The sequence below is a fragment of the Salmo salar genome, chromosome ssa03 (genome assembly GCF_905237065.1).
Source record: "Salmo salar chromosome ssa03, Ssal_v3.1, whole genome shotgun sequence".
Classification (NCBI taxonomy): Eukaryota; Metazoa; Chordata; class Actinopteri; order Salmoniformes; family Salmonidae; genus Salmo; species Salmo salar.
The window spans coordinates 101,510,463-101,536,874 of NC_059444.1; the positions used below are offsets into that span (position 1 = coordinate 101,510,463).

The following is a 26,412-nucleotide window of genomic DNA, read 5'->3' on the forward strand; positions in this document are numbered from 1 at the left end:
GATGGAGGAGAGAGTCTGGACTAATGATAACACCCCCTAGAACAGCTAGATGGAGGAGAGAGTCTGGACTAATGATAACACCCCTAGAACAGCTAGATGGAGGAGAGAGTCTGGACTAATGATAACACCCCCCTAGAACAGCTAGATGGAGGAGAGAGTCTGGACTAATGATAACACCCCTAGAACAGCTAGATGGAGGAGAGAGTCTGGACTAATGATAACACCCCCTAGAACAGCTAGATGGAGGAGAGAGTCTGGACTAATGATAACACCCCCTAGAACAGCTAGATGGAGGAGAGAGTCTGGACTAATGATAACACCCCCTAGAACAGCTAGATGGAGGAGAGAGTCTGGACTAATGATAACACCCCCTAGAACAGCTAGATGGAGGAGAGAGTCTGGACTAATGATAACACCCCTAGAACAGCTAGATGGAGGAGAGAGTCTGGACTAATGATAACACCCCTAGAACAGCTAGATGGAGGAGAGAGTCTGGACTAATGATAACACCCCCTAGAACAGCTAGATGGAGGAGAGAGTCTGGACTAATGATAACACCCCCTAGAACAGCTAGATGGAGGAGAGAGTCTGGACTAATGATAACACCCCCTAGAACAGCTAGATGGAGGAGAGAGTCTGGACTAATGATAACACCCCCTAGAACAGCTAGATGGAGGAGAGAGTCTGGACTAATGATAACACCCCCTAGAACAGCTAGATGGAGGAGAGAGTCTGGACTAATGATAACACCCCCTAGAACAGCTAGATGGAGGAGAGAGTCTGGACTAATGATAACACCCCCTAGAACAGCTAGATGGAGGAGAGAGTCTGGACTAATGATAACACCCCTAGAACAGCTAGATGGAGGAGAGAGTCTGGACTAATGATAACACCCCCTAGAACAGCTAGATGGAGGAGAGAGTCTGGACTAATGATAACACCCCCTAGAACAGCTAGATGGAGGAGAGAGTCTGGACTAATGATAACACCCCTAGAACAGCTAGATGGAGGAGAGAGTCTGGACTAATGATAACACCCCCTAGAACAGCTAGATGGAGGAGAGAGTCTGGACTAATGATAACACCCCTAGAACAGCTAGATGGAGGAGAGAGTCTGGACTAATGATAACACCCCCTAGAACAGCTAGATGGAGGAGAGAGTCTGGACTAATGATAACACCCCTAGAACAGCTAGATGGAGGAGAGAGTCTGGACTAATGATAACACCCCCTAGAACAGCTAGATGGAGGAGAGAGTCTGGACTAATGATAACACCCCCTAGAACAGCTAGATGGAGGAGAGAGTCTGGACTAATGATAACACCCCTAGAACAGCTAGATGGAGGAGAGAGTCTGGACTAATGATAACACCCCCTAGAACAGCTAGATGGAGGAGAGAGTCTGGACTAATGATAACACCCCTAGAACAGCTAGATGGAGGAGAGAGTCTGGACTAATGATAACACCCCCTAGAACAGCTAGATGGAGGAGAGAGTCTGGACTAATGATAACACCCCCTAGAACAGCTAGATGGAGGAGAGAGTCTGGACTAATGATAACACCCCCTAGAACAGCTAGATGGAGGAGAGAGTCTGGACTAATGATAACACCCCCTAGAACAGCTAGATGGAGGAGAGAGTCTGGACTAATGATAACACCCCTAGAACAGCTAGATGGAGGAGAGAGTCTGGACTAATGATAACACCCCCTAGAACAGCTAGATGGAGGAGAGAGTCTGGACTAATGATAACACCCCCTAGAACAGCTAGATGGAGGAGAGAGTCTGGACTAATGATAACACCCCCTAGAACAGCTAGATGGAGGAGAGAGTCTGGACTAATGATAACACCCCTAGAACAGCTAGATGGAGGAGAGAGTCTGGACTAATGATAACACCCCCTAGAACAGCTAGATGGAGGAGAGAGTCTGGACTAATGATAACACCCCCTAGAACAGCTAGATGGAGGAGAGAGTCTGGACTAATGATAACACCCCCTAGAACAGCTAGATGGAGGAGAGAGTCTGGACTAATGATAACACCCCCTAGAACAGCTAGATGGAGGAGAGAGTCTGGACTAATGATAACACCCCCTAGAACAGCTAGATGGAGGAGAGAGTCTGGACTAATGATAACACCCCTAGAACAGCTAGATGGAGGAGAGAGTCTGGACTAATGATAACACCCCTAGAACAGCTAGATGGAGGAGAGAGTCTGGACTAATGATAACACCCCTAGAACAGCTAGATGGAGGAGAGAGTCTGGACTAATGATAACACCCCCTAGAACAGCTAGATGGAGGAGAGAGTCTGGACTAATGATAACACCCCCTAGAACAGCTAGATGGAGGAGAGAGTCTGGACTAATGATAACACCCCTAGAACAGCTAGATGGAGGAGAGAGTCTGGACTAATGATAACACCCCCTAGAACAGCTAGATGGAGGAGAGAGTCTGGACTAATGATAACACCCCTAGAACAGCTAGATGGAGGAGAGAGTCTGGACTAATGATAACACCCCCCTAGAACAGCTAGATGGAGGAGAGAGTCTGGACTAATGATAACACCCCTAGAACAGCTAGATGGAGGAGAGAGTCTGGACTAATGATAACACCCCTAGAACAGCTAGATGGAGGAGAGAGTCTGGACTAATGATAACACCCCTAGAACAGCTAGATGGAGGAGAGAGTCTGGACTAATGATAACACCCCCTAGAACAGCTAGATGGAGGAGAGAGTCTGGACTAATGATAACACCCCTAGAACAGCTAGATGGAGGAGAGAGTCTGGACTAATGATAACACCCCCCTAGAACAGCTAGATGGAGGAGAGAGTCTGGACTAATGATAACACCCCCTAGAACAGCTAGATGGAGGAGAGAGTCTGGACTAATGATAACACCCCCTAGAACAGCTAGATGGAGGAGAGAGTCTGGACTAATGATAACACCCCCTAGAACAGCTAGATGGAGGAGAGAGTCTGGACTAATGATAACACCCCCTAGAACAGCTAGATGGAGGAGAGAGTCTGGACTAATGATAACACCCCCTAGAACAGCTAGATGGAGGAGAGAGTCTGGACTAATGATAACACCCCCTAGAACAGCTAGATGGAGGAGAGAGTCTGGACTAATGATAACACCCCCTAGAACAGCTAGATGGAGGAGAGAGTCTGGACTAATGATAACACCCCCTAGAACAGCTAGATGGAGGAGAGAGTCTGGACTAATGATAACACCCCTAGAACAGCTAGATGGAGGAGAGAGTCTGGACTAATGATAACACCCCCTAGAACAGCTAGATGGAGGAGAGAGTCTGGACTAATGATAACACCCCCTAGAACAGCTAGATGGAGGAGAGAGTCTGGACTAATGATAACACCCCCTAGAACAGCTAGATGGAGGAGAGAGTCTGGACTAATGATAACACCCCCTAGAACAGCTAGATGGAGGAGAGAGTCTGGACTAATGATAACACCCCCTAGAACAGCTAGATGGAGGAGAGAGTCTGGACTAATGATAACACCCCTAGAACAGCTAGATGGAGGAGAGAGTCTGGACTAATGATAACACCCCCTAGAACAGCTAGATGGAGGAGAGAGTCTGGACTAATGATAACACCCCCTAGAACAGCTAGATGGAGGAGAGAGTCTGGACTAATGATAACACCCCCTAGAACAGCTAGATGGAGGAGAGAGTCTGGACTAATGATAACACCCCCTAGAACAGCTAGATGGAGGAGAGAGTCTGGACTAATGATAACACCCCCTAGAACAGCTAGATGGAGGAGAGAGTCTGGACTAATGATAACACCCCCTAGAACAGCTAGATGGAGGAGAGAGTCTGGACTAATGATAACACCCCCTAGAACAGCTAGATGGAGGAGAGAGTCTGGACTAATGATAACACCCCCTAGAACAGCTAGATGGAGGAGAGAGTCTGGACTAATGATAACACCCTTAGAACAGCTAGATGGAGGAGAGAGTCTGGACTAATGATAACACCCCTAGAACAGCTAGATGGAGGAGAGAGTCTGGACTAATGATAACACCCCCTAGAACAGCTAGATGGAGGAGAGAGTCTGGACTAATGATAACACCCCTAGAACAGCTAGATGGAGGAGAGAGTCTGGACTAATGATAACACCCCCTAGAACAGCTAGATGGAGGAGAGAGTCTGGACTAATGATAACACCCCTAGAACAGCTAGATGGAGGAGAGAGTCTGGACTAATGATAACACCCCCTAGAACAGCTAGATGGAGGAGAGAGTCTGGACTAATGATAACACCCCCTAGAACAGCTAGATGGAGGAGAGAGTCTGGACTAATGATAACACCCCCTAGAACAGCTAGATGGAGGAGAGAGTCTGGACTAATGATAACACCCCTAGAACAGCTAGATGGAGGAGAGAGTCTGGACTAATGATAACACCCCCTAGAACAGCTAGATGGAGGAGAGAGTCTGGACTAATGATAACACCCCCTAGAACAGCTAGATGGAGGAGAGAGTCTGGACTAATGATAACACCCCCTAGAACAGCTAGATGGAGGAGAGAGTCTGGACTAATGATAACACCCCCTAGAACAGCTAGATGGAGGAGAGAGTCTGGACTAATGATAACACCCCCTAGAACAGCTAGATGGAGGAGAGAGTCTGGACTAATGATAACACCCCCTAGAACAGCTAGATGGAGGAGAGAGTCTGGACTAATGATAACACCCCCTAGAACAGCTAGATGGAGGAGAGAGTCTGGACTAATGATAACACCCCCTAGAACAGCTAGATGGAGGAGAGAGTCTGGACTAATGATAACACCCCCTAGAACAGCTAGATGGAGGAGAGAGTCTGGACTAATGATAACACCCCCAGAACAGCTAGATGGAGGAGAGAGTCTGGACTAATGATAACACCCCCTAGAACAGCTAGATGGAGGAGAGAGTCTGGACTAATGATAACACCCCCTAGAACAGCTAGATGGAGGAGAGAGTCTGGACTAATGATAACACCCCCTAGAACAGCTAGATGGAGGAGAGAGTCTGGACTAATGATAACACCCCTAGAACAGCTAGATGGAGGAGAGAGTCTGGACTAATGATAACACCCCCCTAGAACAGCTAGATGGAGGAGAGAGTCTGGACTAATGATAACACCCCTAGAACAGCTAGATGGAGGAGAGAGTCTGGACTAATGATAACACCCCTAGAACAGCTAGATGGAGGAGAGAGTCTGGACTAATGATAACACCCCCTAGAACAGCTAGATGGAGGAGAGAGTCTGGACTAATGATAACACCCCCTAGAACAGCTAGATGGAGGAGAGAGTCTGGACTAATGATAACACCCCTAGAACAGCTAGATGGAGGAGAGAGTCTGGACTAATGATAACACCCCCCTAGAACAGCTAGATGGAGGAGAGAGTCTGGACTAATGATAACACCCCTAGAACAGCTAGATGGAGGAGAGAGTCTGGACTAATGATAACACCCCCTAGAACAGCTAGATGGAGGAGAGAGTCTGGACTAATGATAACACCCCTAGAACAGCTAGATGGAGGAGAGAGTCTGGACTAATGATAACACCCCCTAGAACAGCTAGATGGAGGAGAGAGTCTGGACTAATGATAACACCCCCTAGAACAGCTAGATGGAGGAGAGAGTCTGGACTAATGATAACACCCCTAGAACAGCTAGATGGAGGAGAGAGTCTGGACTAATGATAACACCCCCTAGAACAGCTAGATGGAGGAGAGAGTCTGGACTAATGATAACACCCCCTAGAACAGCTAGATGGAGGAGAGAGTCTGGACTAATGATAACACCCCCTAGAACAGCTAGATGGAGGAGAGAGTCTGGACTAATGATAACACCCCTAGAACAGCTAGATGGAGGAGAGAGTCTGGACTAATGATAACACCCCCTAGAACAGCTAGATGGAGGAGAGAGTCTGGACTAATGATAACACCCCCTAGAACAGCTAGATGGAGGAGAGAGTCTGGACTAATGATAACACCCCTAGAACAGCTAGATGGAGGAGAGAGTCTGGACTAATGATAACACCCCTAGAACAGCTAGATGGAGGAGAGAGTCTGGACTAATGATAACACCCCCTAGAACAGCTAGATGGAGGAGAGAGTCTGGACTAATGATAACACCCCCTAGAACAGCTAGATGGAGGAGAGAGTCTGGACTAATGATAACACCCCCTAGAACAGCTAGATGGAGGAGAGAGTCTGGACTAATGATAACACCCCTAGAACAGCTAGATGGAGGAGAGAGTCTGGACTAATGATAACACCCCCTAGAACAGCTAGATGGAGGAGAGAGTCTGGACTAATGATAACACCCCCTAGAACAGCTAGATGGAGGAGAGAGTCTGGACTAATGATAACACCCCTAGAACAGCTAGATGGAGGAGAGAGTCTGGACTAATGATAACACCCCTAGAACAGCTAGATGGAGGAGAGAGTCTGGACTAATGATAACACCCCCTAGAACAGCTAGATGGAGGAGAGAGTCTGGACTAATGATAACACCCCTAGAACAGCTAGATGGAGGAGAGAGTCTGGACTAATGATAACACCCCCTAGAACAGCTAGATGGAGGAGAGAGTCTGGACTAATGATAACACCCCCTAGAACAGCTAGATGGAGGAGAGAGTCTGGACTAATGATAACACCCCCTAGAACAGCTAGATGGAGGAGAGAGTCTGGACTAATGATAACACCCCCTAGAACAGCTAGATGGAGGAGAGAGTCTGGACTAATGATAACACCCCCTAGAACAGCTAGATGGAGGAGAGAGTCTGGACTAATGATAACACCCCCTAGAACAGCTAGATGGAGGAGAGAGTCTGGACTAATGATAACACCCCCTAGAACAGCTAGATGGAGGAGAGAGTCTGGACTAATGATAACACCCCCTAGAACAGCTAGATGGAGGAGAGAGTCTGGACTAATGATAACACCCCCTAGAACAGCTAGATGGAGGAGCGAGTCTGGACTAATGATAACACCCCCCTAGAACAGCTAGATGGAGGAGAGAGTCTGGACTAATGATAACACCCCTAGAACAGCTAGATGGAGGAGAGAGTCTGGACTAATGATAACACCCCCTAGAACAGCTAGATGGAGGAGAGAGTCTGGACTAATGATAACACTCCTAGAACAGCTAGATGGAGGAGAGAGTCTGGACTAATGATAACACCCCCCTAGAACAGCTAGATGGAGGAGAGAGTCTGGACTAATGATAACACCCCCTAGAACAGCTAGATGGAGGAGAGAGTCTGGACTAATGATAACACCCCCCTAGAACAGCTAGATGGAGGAGAGAGTCTGGACTAATGATAACACCCCTAGAACAGCTAGATGGAGGAGAGAGTCTGGACTAATGATAACACCCCCCTAGAACAGCTAGATGGAGGAGAGAGTCTGGACTAATGATAACACCCCCTAGAACAGCTAGATGGAGGAGAGAGTCTGGACTAATGATAACACCCCTAGAACAGCTAGATGGAGGAGAGAGTCTGGACTAATGATAACACCCCTAGAACAGCTAGATGGAGGAGAGAGTCTGGACTAATGATAACACCCCTAGAACAGCTAGATGGAGGAGAGAGTCTGGACTAATGATAACACCCCTAGAACAGCTAGATGGAGGAGAGAGTCTGGACTAATGATAACACCCCTAGAACAGCTAGATGGAGGAGAGAGTCTGGACTAATGATAACACCCCCTAGAACAGCTAGATGGAGGAGAGAGTCTGGACTAATGATAACACCCCTAGAACAGCTAGATGGAGGAGAGAGTCTGGACTAATGATAACACCCCTAGAACAGCTACCTCCTGATGTATCTCGTATTGCACAAGTTGACTACAGGTATTAACTTAAAAAAGTAGCAAAAAAATATTCTAATTTATTGAAAAAATCTTTAAATAAATAGTTACCGTATTGAAAAAAAAAAAAACATCCCGTGGCTTTTCCCAAATAAATCTAATTTTATTCATCACGTACACGTGTTTAGCAGGTGTTAATGCGAGTGTAGTGAAATGCTTGTGCTTCTAGTTCCGACAGTGCAGTAATATCTAACAATTCCACAACAACTACCTAATACACACAAATCTAAGTAAAGGAATTAATTAAGGAATTAAGAATATATAAATATTTGAACCCTACTGGGCTTAACATGTCAACGATATAAAAACTCTCATTACTCAGAACAATATAAACACAACATGTAAAGTGTTGGTCCCATGTTTCATGAGAAATTAAAGATCCCAGAAATGTTCCATACGCACAAAAAGCGTATTTCTCTCAAATGTTTTGCACAAATTTGTTGTTTTGCACAAATGTTTCTCCTTCGCCAAGATAATCCATCCACCTGACAGGTGTGGCCTATCAAGAAGATGATTAAACAGCATGATCATTACACAGGTGCACCTTGTGCTGAGGACAATAAAAAGGCCACCTTAAAAAATGTTTTGGCAGTTTTGTCACATAACACAATGCCACAGATATCTCAAGTTTTGAGGGAGCGTACAATTGGCATGCTGACTGCAGGAATGTCCAACAGAGATGTTGTTAGATAATTTAAATGTTAATTTCTCTGCCATATGCCAGCCTCCGCCGTTTTCGAGAACAGACCGTGTGTATGGCATCGTGTGGTCGAGCGGGTTAGTTGATGTCAACGTTGTGAACAGAGTGCAACATGGGATACGGACAACAAATCACAATTACATTTTATCGATGGAAATTTGAATCTAACAGAAATACAGTGACGAGGTCCTGAGGCCCATTTTATTAAGGTATCTGTTACCAACAAATGCATATCTGTATTCCCAGTCATGTGAAATTCATAGATTTAGGACCAAATGAATTTATTTAAAATGGACTGATTTCCTCATATGAACTGTAACTCAGTAAAAATCTTTTAAAATGTTGTTTGGACAAAACGCACCACAGAAGAAGAGCGGAGCTGGGAACGCTTAACAGGCTGAGTCACTCTGTTACCATGGCACCACGTCCACTGGTCAGCGCTCACACAGCCTTAGATTAATAGGAGGGGGAACAAGATACACACTGTACCAACACACACACACACACACACACACTGTACCAACACACACACACTGCACCAACACACACACACTGCACCAACACACACACACTGCACCAACACACACACACACACACACACTGTACCAACACACACACTGTACCAACACACACACACACACACACACACTACCAACACACACACGGCACCAACACTTTCTCACACACACAATGTGCGTACACACACCCTCTCCTCACGCCCCCACACACAGCAGCTGTCACACACAGAGGGTTGGGCTTGTTAGGGAGGGTGGCGTGTGTGTGTGTGTGTGTGTGTGTGTGTGTGTGTGTGTGTGTGTGTGTGTGTGTGTGTGTGTGTGTGTGTGTGTGTGTGTGTGTGTGTGTGTGTGTGTGTGTGTGTGTGTGTGTGTGTGTGTGTGTGTGTGTGTGTGTGTGTGTGTGTGTGTGTGTGTGTGTGTGTGTGTGTCATGGCATGTTAAAATACCCAGGGTCTGATGTCACTCTATATAAACAAACAGCTCTACCTCTAAACCCAACAAGACACACAGCTCTACGGTAGAATTTCACCAGGGATTAAATATCCTTCATTCTGGAGAGGAGAGGAAGAGGAGAAGGTGAGTCACCAGAGATTAAATATCCTTCATTCTGGAGAGGAAGAGGAGAAGGTGAGTCACCAGAGATTAAATATCCTTCATTCTGGAGAGGAAGAGGAGAAGGTGAGTCACCAGAGATTAAATATCCTTCATTCTGGAGAGGAAGAGGAGAAGGTGAGACACCAGAGATTAAATATCCTTCATTCAGGAGAGGAGAGGAAGAGGAGAAGGTGAATCACCAGGGATTAAATATCCTTCATTCTGGAGAGGAAGAGGAGAAGGTGAGACACCAGAGATTAAATATCCTTCATTCTGGAGAGGAAGAGGAGAAGGTGAGACACCAGAGATTAAATATCCTTCATTCAGGAGAGGAGAGGAAGAGGAGAAGGTGAGACACCAGAGATTAAATATCCTTCATTCTGGAGAGGAAGAGGAGAAGGTGAGACACCAGAGATTAAATATCCTTCATTCTGGAGAGGAAGAGGAGAAGGTGGGACACCAGAGATTAAATATCCTTCATTCTGGAGAGGAAGAGGAGAAGGTGAGACACCAGAGATTAAATATCCTTCATTCAGGAGAGGAAGAGGAGAAGGTGAGACACCAGAGATTAAATATCCTTCATTCTGGAGAGGAAGAGGAGAAGGTGAGACACCAGAGATTAAATATCCTTCATTCAGGAGAGGAGAGGAAGAGGAGAAGGTGAGACACCAGAGATTAAATATCCTTCATTCTGGAGAGGAAGAGGAGAAGGTGAGACACCAGAGATTAAATATCCTTCATTCTGGAGAGGAAGAGGAGAAGGTGAGACACCAGAGATAAATATCCTTCATTCAGGAGAGGAAGAGGAGAAGGTGAGACACCAGAGATTAAATATCCTTCATTCTGGAGAGGAAGAGGAGAAGGTGAGACACCAGAGATAAATATCCTTCATTCAGGAGAGGAAGAGGAGAAGGTGAGACACCAGAGATTAAATATCCTTCATTCAGGAGAGGAGAGGAAGAGGAGAAGGTGAGACACCAGAGATTAAATATCCTTCATTCTGGAGAGGAAGAGGAGAAGGTGAGACACCAGAGATTAAATATCCTTCATTCTGGAGAGGAAGAGGAGAAGGTGAGACACCAGAGATTAAATATCCTTCATTCTGGAGAGGAAGAGGAGAAGGTGAGACACCAGAGATTAAATATCCTTCATTCTGGAGAGGAAGAGGAGAAGGTGAGACACCAGAGATAAATATCCTTCATTCAGGAGAGGAAGAGGAAGAGGAGAAGGTGAATCACCAGAGATAAATATCCTTCATTCTGAACAAAATGGCTCCTCTCCTGGAAAAGCATTTCAACTGCCAAACTGTTTTGCAACACTCACCCACCTCGTCTCCAATCCCCCGAAGCTACAAACCACACAAGTGTTTTGAGATGGTTGTGGAGCTGAGAAATCAGATCACTTCTGATGACCAGCAAGAAAACACACACACACACACACACACACACACACACACACACACACACACACACACACACACACACACACACACACACACACACACACACATTCCCCTACGTTACATAGGACAGTACTTCTACCCTAGAATGAACGACATGCATCTTCAAGCGATCCATTGATAGGACAGGCCTCTGGCCGGGTGCCAAACAACAACGGCCTCTCGCCGGGCGCCAAACAACAACGGCCTCTCGCCGGGCGCCAAACAACACTAGCCTCTCGCCGGGCGCCAAACAACACTAGCCTCTCGCCGGGCGCCAAACAACACTAGCCTCTCGCCGGGCGCCAAACAACACTAGCCTCTCGCCGGGCGTCAAACAACACTAGCCTCTCGCTAGGTGCTAAACAACAACAGCCTCTCGCTAGGCGCTAAACAACAACAGCCTCTCGCTAGGCGCTAAACAACAACAGCCTCTCGCTAGGTGCTAAACAACAACAGCCTCTCGCTAGGTGCTAAACAACAACAGCCTCTCGCTAGGTGCTAAACAACAACAGCCTCTCGCTAGGTGCTAAACAACAACAGCCTCTCGCTAGGCGCTAAACAACAACAGCCTCTCGCTAGGTGCTAAACAACAACAGCCTCTCGCTAGGCGCTAAACAACAACAGCCTCTCGCTAGGCGCTAAACAACAACAGCCTCTCGCTAGGTGCTAAACAACAACAGCCTCTCGCTAGGTGCTAAACAACAACAGCCTCTCGCTAGGCGCTAAACAACAACAGCCTCTCGCTAGGCGCTAAACAACAACAGCCTCTCGCTAGGCGCTAAACAACAACAGCCTCTCGCTAGGTTCTCACGTGGATTAAAGGGTAACTTCACCCAAAAATCTAAATGCCTCAGATTTTCCCCCAGCCCTCAAAAGTGGTCTCTTGATGTGGTTTAAGCATCGCTGTGGACTTAGAAAATCCAATGTTGTTGTTTTTCCTCTATTAAAAACAGAGTCCTTTTGAGAGTGAAAACCCTAAAACCAGTCAAAACAAAACCTTTCATTTTTCAAGTTCATGTGGGCTATTTACTTACTCACATTTCAGTTTTTATGAAATACATCATTTGAAAAACAAACATTGCGGAAAATTCATATCTTGTAGTAAAACTGGAAATAAGACTTTAATCAAAAAAAAAAAAAAAAGGTTAAATATTTTTTTTTTAATTAAAAAAGTTTAATGTTCTCTTTGAAAATAGTCCAAAACAACAATACGCTGAATTCAGAAAAAAATAATATTTTTATTTTAGTCACATCCACAGTAGTATTGCGCGGTATACCAAAACATCATGATACCAACATTATAGAATACCGCACTACTCGTTTCCCTACCGATCAATAACAAACCCGCCGTTGAAATCCTGTTGAATTTAAACCAACTGCCACCAGTCTCTTGAACCCGCAGGTCCCAACGTCCTCGTCATCACGTGTTGCAGCTGTAATCCACCCGCTAACATCCCACTAACCAGCCTTCAGTCGCTTCGCGTCTCTCCTCCGTCCGCTCTTCATAAAACATTTTAGTTCATCCGTCAGGTGTTCGCGAGTCGAGGATGAAGACGCAGAACCCCGATGTGTCATCTGTTGTTAAGATTTCTATATTTGTTACATTGCTGACTTTGCTCACTGCTCCAATGTCGATACAATGTATCATTTCATCTGTTATAACCAAGAGCACAGACACAGCGGTTCGGTTTGTATTGCCGTTGAGGCCGCGGTTCGGTTTCGGGTACAGAGGGTACAGCGGGTACAGAGGGTACAGCGGGTACAGCGGGTACAGAGGGTACAGAGGGTACAGCGGGTACAGCGGGTACAGAGGGTACAGCGGGTACAGAGGGTACAGCGGGTACAGCGGGTACAGCGGAAAAACGAAATTCCAACAGTTACTGTAGCGTTTCGTTGTCTATTTAAGGAAAATCCAAAAGCGTTAATATATTCCCCGATTCCATATATGATCACGACTCGTCTAAGGCCTGCTGAGAGGACAATCAGGAACATCAACACTGTATTTTCTTACATAAAAACAAACAAACAAAACAACACGATTACTCATCAACAACCCTAAAATAAAAGTGCAATATTCATGTGAAAACAATTTGTAAAACACGGCTCAGACGTTCTACAGGCCAGTGATATAATATTTTCGTCCAAAGATCCACACTACTCATAAAACGGGAGGCGTCTGTAGCGCGATAAGTCTGATTTCCCGCTACGGGGGGTCATGTGATGTCACCGTTAGGCATCTCTCTGTAACCCTGGAGGTCGGTCCCATATCCACAGCTAGAAACATACCTACCACTCAGAATAGACCCATATCCACAGCTAGAAACATACCTACCACTCAGAGACCCATATCCACAGCTAGAAACATACCTACCACTCAGAGACCCATATCCACAGCTAGAAACATACCTACCACTCAGAGACCCATATCCACAGCTAGAAACATACCTACCACTCAGAGAACAGACCCACAGCTAGAAACATACCTACCACTCAGAGAACAGACCCACAGCTAGAAACATACCTACCACTCAGAGACCCATATCCACAGCTAGAAACATACCTACCACTCAGAGAACAGACCCACAGCTAGAAACATACCTACCACTCAGAGACCCATATCCACAGCTAGAAACATACCTACCACTCAGAGAACAGACCCACAGCTAGAAACATACCTACCACTCAGAGACCCATATCCACAGCTAGAAACATACCTACCACTCAGAATAGACCCATATCCACAGCTAGAAACATACCTACCACTCAGAAACCCATATCCACAGCTAGAAACATACCTACAACTCAGAGACCCATACCCACAGCTAGAAACATACCTACCACTCAGAGACCCATATCCACAGCTAGAAACATACCTACCACTCAGAGACCCATATCCACAGCTAGAAACATACCTACCACTCAGAGACCCATATCCACAGCTAGAAACATACCTACCACTCAGAGACCCATATCCACAGCTAGAAACATACCTACCACTCAGAGACCCATATCCACAGCTAGAAACATACCTACCACTCAGAGAACAGACCCACAGCTAGAAACATACCTACCACTCAGAGACCCATATCCACAGCTAGAAACATACCTACCACTCAGAGAACAGACCCACAGCTAGAAACATACCTACCACTCAGAGACCCATATCCACAGCTAGAAACATACCTACCACTCAGAATAGACCCATATCCACAGCTAGAAACATACCTACCACTCAGAGAACAGACCCACAGCTAGAAACATACCTACCACTCAGAGAACGAACCCACAGCTAGAAACATACCTACCACTCAGAGACCGAACCCACAGCTAGAAACATACCTACCACTCAGAGACCCATATCCACAGCTAGAAACATACCTACCACTCAGAGAATGAACCCATATCCACAGCTAGAAACATACCTACCACTCAGAAACCCATATCCACAGCTAGAAACATACCTACCACTCAGAATAGACCCATATCTACAGATACAAACATACCTACCACTCAGAATGAACCCATATCCACAGCTAGAAACATACCTACCACTCAGAGAACAAACCCACAGCTAGAAACATACCTACCACTCAGAGACCGAACCCACAGCTAGAAACATACCTACCACTCAGAGACCGAACCCATATCCACAGCTAGAAACATACCTACCACTCAGAGACCCATATCCACAGCTAGAAACATACCTACCACTCAGAGAACGAACCCACAGCTAGAAACATACCTACCACTCAGAGACCGAACCCACAGCTAGAAACATACCTACCACTCAGAGACCCATATCCACAGCTAGAAACATACCTACCACTCAGAGAATGAACCCATATCCACAGCTAGAAACATACCTACCACTCAGAGACCCATATCCACAGCTAGAAACATACCTACCACTCAGAGACCCATATCCACAGCTAGAAACATACCTACCACTCAGAGACCCATATCCACAGCTAGAAACATACCTACCACTCAGAGACCGAACCCATATCCACAGCTAGAAACATACCTACCACTCAGAATAGACCCACAGCTAGAAACATACCTACCACTCAGAGACCGAACCCATATCCACAGCTAGAAACATACCTACCACTCAGAATAGACCCACAGCTAGAAACATACCTACCACTCAGAGAACGAACCCATATCCACAGCTAGAAACATACCTACCACTCAGAGAATGGACCCACAGCTAGAAGCATACCTACCACTCAGAGACCCATATCCACAGCTAGAAACATACCTACCACTCAGAGACCCATATCCACAGCTAGAAACATACCTACCACTCAGAGACCGAACCCACAGCTAGAAACATACCTACCACTCAGAGAACGAACCCACAGCTAGAAACATACCTACCACTCAGAGACCCATATCCACAGCTAGAAACATACCTACCACTCAGAGACCGAACCCACAGCTAGAAACATACCTACCACTCAGAGACCCATATCCACAGCTAGAAACATACCTACCACTCAGAGAACGGACCCACAGCTAGAAACATACCTACCACTCAGAGACCCATATCCACAGCTAGAAACATACCTACCACTCAGAAACCCATATCCACAGCTAGAAACATACCTACCACTCAGAGACCCATATCCACAGCTAGAAACATACCTACCACTCAGAGACCCATATCCACAGCTAGAAACATACCTACCACTCAGAGAATGGACCCACAGCTAGAAACATACCTACCACTCAGAGAACGAACCCACAGCTAGAAACATACCTACCACTCAGAGACCGAACCCACAGCTAGAAACATACCTACCACTCAGAGAATGAACCCATATCCACAGCTAGAAACATACCTACCACTCAGAAACCCATATCCACAGCTAGAAACATACCTACCACTCAGAGACCCATATCCACAGCTAGAAACATACCTACCACTCAGAGACCCATATCCACAGCTAGAAACATACCTACCACTCAGAGACCGAACCCACAGCTAGAAACATACCTACCACTCAGAGAACGAACCCACAGCTAGAAACATACCTACCACTCAGAGACCCATATCCACAGCTAGAAACATACCTACCACTCAGAGACCGAACCCACAGCTAGAAACATACCTACCACTCAGAGACCCATATCCACAGCTAGAAACATACCTACCACTCAGAGAACGGACCCACAGCTAGAAACATACCTACCACTCAGAGACCCATATCCACAGCTAGAAACATACCTACCACTCAGAGACCCATATCCACAGCTAGAAACATACCTACCACTCAGAGACCCATATCCACAGCTAGAAACATACCTACCACTCAGAGACCCATATCCACAGCTAGAAACATACCTACCACTCAGAGAATGGACCCACAGCTAGAAACATACCTACCACTCAGAGAACGAACCCACAGCTAGAAACATACCTACCACTCAGAGACCGAACCCACAGCTAGAAACATACCTACCACTCAGAGAATGAACCCATATCCACAGCTAGAAACATACCTACCACTCAGAAACCCATATCCACAGCTAGAAACATACCTACCACTCAGAGACCCATATCCACAGCTAGAAACATACCTACCACTCAGAGACCCATATCCACAGCTAGAAACATACCTACCACTCTTGCCATTTATTCGGCCCGGTCAGAGTCCGTTGCAAAGGACTGCTTGAATACAGAGGGGAGGCTCCTTCTCCCGTGTGGCTCAGTTGGTAGAGCATGGTGTTTGCAACGCCAGGGTTGTGGGTTCGATTCTCACGGGGGACCAGTACGGAGAAAAAAAATGTATGAAATGTATGAAATGTCTGCATTCACAACTGTAAGTCGCTCTGGATAAGAGCGTCTGCTAAATGACTCAAATGTAAATGTAATGAAGCTGTGTTGATTGTTTTGTTTTTTGCGTTTCTGTCTTTGCTCCGACGGTATGAATTCTGGGGGTTGATGTCGTCGGCAGCTGCACTGCCGATTCTAGTTGAACAGCGGAGACAATACTGGTTTAACATTTTATCCACAACTCTGTCCCATCGTAAAGATTTATCGAGTTATCTTTGATGAATTCAATATTATTATTTTAATTTTTTTGAGGAAGTGCATACTGGCTACGGCGTCTGAAAATGGACAAACGGCCTGTTTTCTTGTTTTCCAAGTGAAGGTCTTTTAAGGGAATATGAGAGGAGACTCGTTGGGTTGTCCTAGCAACCAGCTGAACTGAAGCATGCTGGGGCCTTTATGCTGACACCCCAACACACACACACACACCGCAACACACCCCGCAACACACGAACACCCCGCAACACACGAAAACCCAGCAACACACGCACACCCCCAACACACGCACACCCCCAACACACGCACACCCCCAACACACACACACCCAACCCCAACACACACACACACCCAACCCCAACACACACACACACACACCCAACCCCAACACACACACACACACACACCCAACCCCAACACACACACACACACACCCAACCCCAACACACACACACACACACACACACACACACACACACACACACACACCACACACACACACACACACACACCCAACCCCAACACACACACACACACACCCAACCCCAACACACACACACACACCCAACCCCAACACACACACACACAACCCACACACACACACACACACACACACACACAACCCCAACACACACACCCCCAACCCACACACACACCCCCAACACACACACACACCCCCAACACACACACACACCCCCAACACACACACACACCCCCAACACACACACACCCCCAACACACACACACACCCCCAACACACACACACCCCCAACACACACACACCCCCAACCCACACACACCCACACACACACACACCCAACCCACACACACACACCCAACACACACACACACACACACACACACACCCAACCCCAACACACACACACACCCCCAACCCCAACACACACACACACCCCCAACCCCAACACACACACACCCACTGCTGCTACTGTTTATCATCTATCCTGTTGCTTGGTCACTTTACCTCTTTACCTATATGTACATAGCTACCTCAATTACCTCGTACCCCTGCACATCGACTCGGTAATCTCTGTATATCAAATGTATTTTATAAAGCCCTTCTTACATCAGCTGATATCTCAAAGTGCTGTACAGAAACCCAGCCTAAAACCCGAAAAACAGCAAGCAATGCAGGTGTAGAAGCACAGTGGCTAGGAAAAACTCCCTAGAAAGGCGAGAACCTAGGAAGAAACCTAGAGAGCAACCAGGCTATGAGGGGTGGCTAGGAAAAACTCCCTAGAAAGGCCAGAACCTAGGAAGAAACCTAGAGAGGAACCAGGCTATGAGGGGTGGCTAGGAAAAACTCCCTAGAAAGGGGATATATATATATATGTATATAGCCATGTTATTACCTGGTACTTCCTGTATATAGCCATGTTATTACCTGGTACTTCCTGTATATAGTCATGTTATTACATGGTACTTCCTGTATGTATATAGCCATGTTATTACCTGGTACTCCCTGTATATAGCCATGTTATTACCTGGCACTCCCTGTATATAGCCATGTTATTACCTGGTACTTCCTGTATATAGCCATGTTATTACCTGGTACTTCCTGTATATAGCCATGTTATTACCTGATACTTCCTGTATATAGTCATGTTATTACCTGGTACTCCCTGTATATAGCCATGTTATTACCTGGTACTTCCTGTATATAGTCATGTTATTACCTGGTACTTCCTGTATATAGCCATGTTATTACCTGATACTTCCTGTATATAGCCATGTTATTACCTGGTACCCCTGTATATAGTCATGTTATTACCTGGTACTTCCTGTATATAGCCATGTTATTACCTGGTACTTCCTGTATATAGCCATGTTATTACCTGGTACTTCCTGTATATAGCCATGTTATTACCTGATACTTCCTGTATATAGCCATGTTATTACCTGGTACTTCCTGTATATAGTCATGTTATTACCTGGTACTTCCTGTATATAGCCATGTTATTACCTGGTACTTCCTGTATATAGCCATGTTATTACCTGATACTTCCTGTATATAGCCATGTTATTACCTGGTACTTCCTGTATATAGTCATGTTATTACCTGGTACTTCCTGTATATAGCCATGTTATTACCTGGTACTCCCTGTATATAACCATGTTATTACCTGGTACTTCCTGTATATAGCCATGTTATTACCTGGTACTTCCTGTATATAACCATGTTATTACCTGGTACTTCCTGTATATAACCATGTTATTACCTGGTACTTCCTGTATATAGTCATGTTATTACCTGATACTTCCTGTATATAGCCATGTTATTACCTGGTACTTCCTGTATATAGCCATGTTATTACCTGGTACTTCCTGTATATAGCCATGTTATTACCTGGTACTTCCTGTATATAGTCATGTTATTACCTGGTACTTCCTGTATATAGCCATGTTATTACCTGGTACTTCCTGTATATAGTCATGTTATTACCTGGTACTTCCTGTATATAGCCATGTTATTACCTGGTACTTCCTGTATATAGCCATGTTATTACCTGGTACTCCTGTATATAGCCATGTTATTACCTGGTACTTCCTGTATATAGCCATGTTATTACCTGGTACTTCCTGTATATAGCCATGTTATTACCTGGTACTTCCTGTATATAGCCATGTTATTACCTGGTACTTCCTGTATATAGTCATGTTATTACCTGGTACTTCCTGTATATAGCCATGTTATTACCTGGTACTTCCTGTATATAGCCATGTTATTACCTGGTACTTCCTGTATATAGCCATGTTATTACCTGGTACTTCCTGTATATAGCCATGTTATTATTACTCATTATTGTCATTCGCTGTGTATTTATTCCTCATGTGATTTTTTGTATTTTATCTGGAGAAGGAGAAAGCATTTCACTGCTAGTCTACACAGGTTGTTTACCAAGCATGTGACAGATAAAATGTGAGTGATTTGTAATCTCTATTGTTCCCTACCTGATACGTTTATTCCCACAACTGTTCTGTGAAGTTTCAGTTCTACATTAACCTACATAAAGCCTATATATCTGTGAAGTTTCATTACTACATTAACCTACATAAAGCCTATATATATCTGTGAAGTTTCAGTTCTACATTAACCTACATAAAGCCTATATATCTGTGAAGTTTCAGTTCTACATTAACCTACATAAAGCCTATATATCTGTGAAGTTTCAGTTCTACATTAACCTACATAAAGCCTATATATCTGTGAAGTTTCATTACTACATTAACCTACATAAAGCCTATATATCTGTGAAGTTTCATTACTACATTAACCTACATAAAGCCTATATATATATATATATCTGTGAAGTTTCATTACTACATTAACCTACATAAAGCCTATATTTTTGAAGTTTCATCCCATTAACCTACATAAAGCCTATATATCTTGAAGTTTATAACATTAACCTACATAAAGCCTATATATATATATATATCTGTGAAGTTTCATCCCATTAACCTACATAAAGCCTATATATATCTGTGAAGTTCCATTACTACATTAACCTACATAAAGCCAATATATCTGTGAGGTTTCATCCCATTAACCTACATAAAGCCAATATATATATATATATATATCTGTAAAGTTTCAGTTCTACATTAACCTACATAAAGCCCATATATCTGTGAAGTTTCATCCCATTAACCTACATAAAGCCTATATATATCTGTGAAGTTCCATTACTACATTAACCTACATAAAGCCCATATATCTGTGAAGTTTCAGTTCTACATTAACCTACATAAAGCCCATATATCTGTGAAGTTTCATTCCATTAACCTACATAAAGCCTATATATATATATATCTGTGAGTGAAGTTTCATTACATTAACCTACATATCTCCTGTAGCCACTGTGCATTCAACTGTTCTTTACAGAAGGACCAATATGTTTATATTAAAAATACAGAATAGAGACGTGGTCATTTATAAAGCAGTAAAACAGAACAGCTAGAAACCAGGCCGATAGATAGATAGATAGATAGATAGATAGATAGATAGATAGATAGATAGATAGATAGATAGATAGATAGATAGATAGATAGATAGATAGATACTGTAGAATCGATAGATATATGATAGATATATGATAGATATATGATAGATAGATCTTACTGTGATGTGGATGAAGGTTCATAACAGATGGAAGGAATTTCCCGACGTGGAGATTTCCGGGGTGCCCTGTGGCCAAGTGTCCCGGCGAGGGAGGGATCATCCTGGCTGCAGCAGCAGCTCCGAGTCGGTGGGTCTCCATGGCCAACAGTGGAGGGGGAACATGGACAGATCGAGGGGGTCCGAAATCTCGGCCATCCATTCTCCAGTGTAGGGAGGGAAGGGGGAGGGACGTCCAGAGCTAACACTGTGTCCGGGATAGTGTTCCCAAAGAGCCGCTGAAGGCTAGGCTGCCCATCGAAATCCCTGACCTATAAAAACACGCAGTAAAATCGCTTGACATATACAAATCAATCCACACACCCGTACGTCTTGTCTCTGGCGAGGTCAGTTCATAAGGACTTAAGTAACAGTCGTTTTTTTTTACCCAAGAGCCTCTACCGGAATATACGGAGCTCGGTCCATTAGACGGGCAATGACGCAGTTTGGAAAAACACTTTAAAAACTTAAAATCTACAATCTTTCATAAACGCGCAAATAGGAATAACGGTTAAGCGGTTGTGGAGACCCTTCATATGAACCACTGTGTGCTAATAATAATAATTACAATAATATGATTATTGAAAAGGTTTAGCTGACCAAGCTGCGTTTCTTCCACGACTCTCAGGCAGCAGACGGTGAAACCGGTGAAGCCGTCGCTCTTCCCCGCTAACGGGGCAGGGAACTGAGCGGTAGTCGGGGAACAGATTGGATGGTCTCTGATCCCAAATGAACCAACAAAAAAAACAGCTCAGCCCAACAACAAACAAAAAACCCACGTCGTCGTCAAATGGATTCCTTGTATAATATGGATTCCTTGTGGAATAGCGTCGATGGCCGAGTTGTTCCGTCAGCCCTGAACCAGCCAGCAGCTCCACCGATGTAAAAACCCAATACACCGTAAATATCACCGGCCCATCAAATATATATGTCAAACTGGTTTAATAATATATAAATATATAAATAGGGCTGCAGAAGAGCCCCGTGTCGTTGATCAGAAGAGTTGAGCGGTGTGTTGGAGCGTCCTGATCCGCAGGTCGTGTTAAAGATATCCCCGCTGCTGCCTGGAGGACCTGACCCCGGTCCGTTCACACCCCAGACGGCTGATCACGCCACTCCTCCGTTACTAAACACTATTTACATCAACATTACATGGCAGCCCTAACTGCCGACTCGGTTAAGTTCGTGTGTATTTAAAAAAAAAAAACACACACTAAAACAGCTTGATAATAACGTTTAATGTGTGTTTATACCAAATGCAGCCAAGCGAGTAGACCTGGCTAGTGTCGCGTTGTTTTTAATGTAGAATAATGATCTAAAACGGTCGTCTTTAATGACTCTTATGGAGGCGATCTGAAACATTTAAATCAGCAAATTAAAACACGGACTTTTCGTGCTGGAAAGAAAGGCTGAATGGTCAAAATCCCTCGTAATTAATTCCAGGTTTCTAGTAGTTGCTTCTTGTTGTGGACTACATACAGTCTGTTTTAGGTACAGGCTAACAAAACGCTATTTCACTGTTATAAAAATAAAAATAAGCTAAGGTCTGATTAAAAATCTATTTTTATTTTCAGAAGTTATTTTAGTAAACAACGAGCTAAATGTTGTATTGTAACCTTCAGACTGGCAGAGTATCGAGTTGTCTGGTCACACCGCGGATTCTGAGTCGTGGCAGACAGCAGATCTGATAAACATTTACTTTTTACATTAAAAAAAATAAAAACATTATTTCGACGGTTTATCACTTTGTATAAAGCAGCGATACTAATGTATCCAGAGGCTGTTAGTGGGGCGGTGCGGGGCAGCAGGCCATGCGGCGCAGGGAGAGGCTCAGGCGGCCACGTTTCAAACTTTTCTCGGGTCCATTATTGTGAAAGTAAACTTTAAGCAGTTAAAAAGCCCGCTGTTGTTCTCCTGTATCTAGCAGCGAACACATCCAACAATACCGATAAAACACAGCTACCCGCCTTTTTAACTGATTCACCTTTAAGATAAAAACATGTTTAAAAAAATGGGAAATTTAACAAGGTTTTGCGATATTATGCGACGGGAGTGACAGTTCGGAGAACAAGTGCGCCTCTTACTTGAGAAGGAAACGTGTTTAGAAAGCAGTAAAATCCTTATTCTGGTGTGAATCGATCCATTGGTTCTGTACCGTTATCAGGCTGTTCTGTGATCCATCTGGGCCGTCCGTAATGAGGGGAGGTAGGGGGGGACAAGGCCCCTCGTCCGACCATTAAAATCCTCCGCAATGAAACGCGCCTTGTTTTTACAAGGACCTCCGCAACACACTCTCTGATTGGCCGAGCGAGGTGTCAGTCACCCGGATGTATACACTTGGTCCAGCGCCAGCTCTAGAAAAACCCAATTATGGCTCAAGGAGTCTGACTGTTTCAAGGGGCCCCCTTGCTTTCAAAACTCAGGGATCAAAACAAGCAGTGGGATTTTTTTGTTGTTGGGGGGAGTCGGTTTCCAGGCGGCCCTGGTGTTCCTTGATGATAGAAATTGTCTGTGTGGAGAGACTTCAGGACGCAGCAGAGACTCGCATAGCTCTGCAGTCAGGGGGGGGCGACGACTCTGGGCCGTTAAACGCAATCAAATGAAATCAAATGTTATTTATATAGCCCTTCTTACATCAGCTGATATCTCAAAGTGCTGTACAGAAACCCAGCCTAAACAATAAATGCTGTTATAGTGTGTAGAGGCGTTATAAGCAGTGTTATGTCCTTCCCTGTAGCTCAGTTGGTAGAGCATGGTGTTTGCAACGCCAGGGTTCGATTCCCACGGGGGGCCAGTACAGTACTACTGTAAGTCGCTCTGGATAAGAGCGTCTGCTAAATGACTAAAATGTAAATGTATAATGTTATGGGTGGTCTGTGTGTTAATGTAACAGCTGTATGACCATGATGCATTATGGTCTGTAAATGGCACCTATATGCAAAGGAAGTGGTGTTAGGTTATATGTGGATTATGATGCTCATGGCATAAAACACAACCTTTTTTAAATCAAACCCTCTCAAAGTTCTAAATAACCCATCTCTCCCAACCCTAATCCCGCCTCTACCCCACTCAGACTGAACCTAGCTGCTGCTAAAATGATTATAGATTAGATTTATTACAGGACAGTTACCTTTAATTAATATTGGACCACAGGACCAGAGTTACCTTTAATTAATATTGGACCACAGGACCAGAGATACCTTTAATTAATATTGGACCACAGGACCAGAGATACCTTTAATTCCTATTGGACCACAGGACCAGAGATACCTTTAATTAATATTGGACCACAGGACCAGAGATACCTTTAATTCCTATTGGACCACAGGACTAGAGTTACCTTTAATTAATATTGGACCACAGGACCAGAGATACCTTTAATTCCTATTGGACCACAGGACCAGAGTTACCTTTAATTCCTATTGGACCACAGGACCAGAGATACCTTTAATTCCTATTGGACCACAGGACCAGAGATACCTTTAATTCCTATTGGACCACAGGACCAGAGTTACCTTTAATTCCTATTGGACCACAGGACCAGAGATACCTTTAATTAATATTGGACCACAGGACCAGAGTTACCTTTAATTAATATTGGACCAAAGGACCAGAGATACCTTTAATTAATATTGGACCACAGGACCAGAGATACCTTTAATTCCTATTGGACCACAGGACCAGAGATACCTTTAATTCCTATTGGACCACAGGACCAGAGTTACCTTTAATTAATATTGGACCAAAGGACCAGAGTTGGATGACATATCTACCATCAACCAATGGTTGTGTTCCCCTGCTCAGAAGTTTTTATGCATCAACCAATGGTTGCGTGCCACGTCATCAACTGTGTCATCGACTGACAGATCTCTATAACGTATGATGTGGTTAGCTGATAGGCAAAAATACCTTTCCAGGCGTCGTAAGACCTGGCAGGCGTCAGCAAGGAGGACTGCACCCACTGAGACAGAGGAGGAGGAGGAGGAGGAGGAGGAGGAGGAGGAGGAGGAGGAGAGGGGTCATTTAGAAGGATCTCCATTAACTACTGAACATGCAGCAGCTACTCTTCCTGGGGTTCATTAACTACTGGACATGCAGCAGCTACTCTTCCTGGTGTTCATTAACTACTGGACATGCAGCAGCTACTCTTCCTGGGGTTCATTAACTACTGGACATACAGCAGCTACTCTTCCTGGGGTTCATTAACTACTGGAAATGCAGCAGCTACTCTTCCTGGGGTTCATTAACTACTGGACATGCAGCAGCTACTCTTCCTGGGGTTCATTAACTACTGGACATACAGCAGCTACTCTTCCTGGGGTTCATTAACTACTGGACATGCAGCAGCTACTCTTCCTGGGGTTCATTAACTACTGAACATGCAGCAGCTACTCTTCCTGGGGTTCATTAACTACTGGACATACAGCAGCTACTCTTCCTGGGGTTCATTAACTACTGGACATGCAGCAGCTACTCTTCCTGGGGTTCATTAACTACTGAACATGCAGCAGCTACTCTTCCTGGGGTTCATTAACTACTGGACATGCAGCAGCTACTCTTCCTGGGGTTCATTAACTACTGAACATGCAGCAGCTACTCTTCCTGGGGTTCATTAACTACTGGACATACAGCAGCTACTCTTCCTGGGGTTCATTAACTACTGGACATGCAGCAGCTACTCTTCCTGGGGTCCATTAACTACTGAACATGCAGCAGCTACTCTTCCTGGGGTTCATTAACTACTGGACATACAGCAGCTACTCTTCCTGGGGTTCATTAACTACTGGACATGCAGCAGCTACTCTTCCTGGGGTTCATTAACTACTGAACATGCAGCAGCTACTCTTCCTGGGGTTCATTAACTACTGGACATACAGCAGCTACTCTTCCTGGGGTTCATTAACTACTGAACATGCAGCAGCTACTCTTCCTGGGGTTCATTAACTACTGAACATGCAGCAGCTACTCTTCCTGGGGTTCATTAACTACTGGACATGCAGCAGCTACTCTTCCTGGGGTTCATTAACTACTGGACATGCAGCAG

The 26,412-nt window shown here is 44.8% G+C and overlaps 1 protein-coding gene across 1 annotated transcript in view; it reads right to left on the reverse strand.

Annotated features, from left to right (window-relative positions):
• The window catches only part of tnrc18 (trinucleotide repeat containing 18), a 94,673-nt gene extending 72,559 nt beyond the window's left edge, over window positions 1–22,114 (reverse strand). Inside the window, 1 exon segment of the mRNA XM_045716093.1 lies at window positions 21,333–22,114. Within this exon segment, the coding sequence (XP_045572049.1) occupies window positions 21,333–21,531 (199 nt within the window). The 5' untranslated portion in view covers window positions 21,532–22,114.
• Window positions 22,115–26,412: the final 4,298 nt, after the last annotated feature.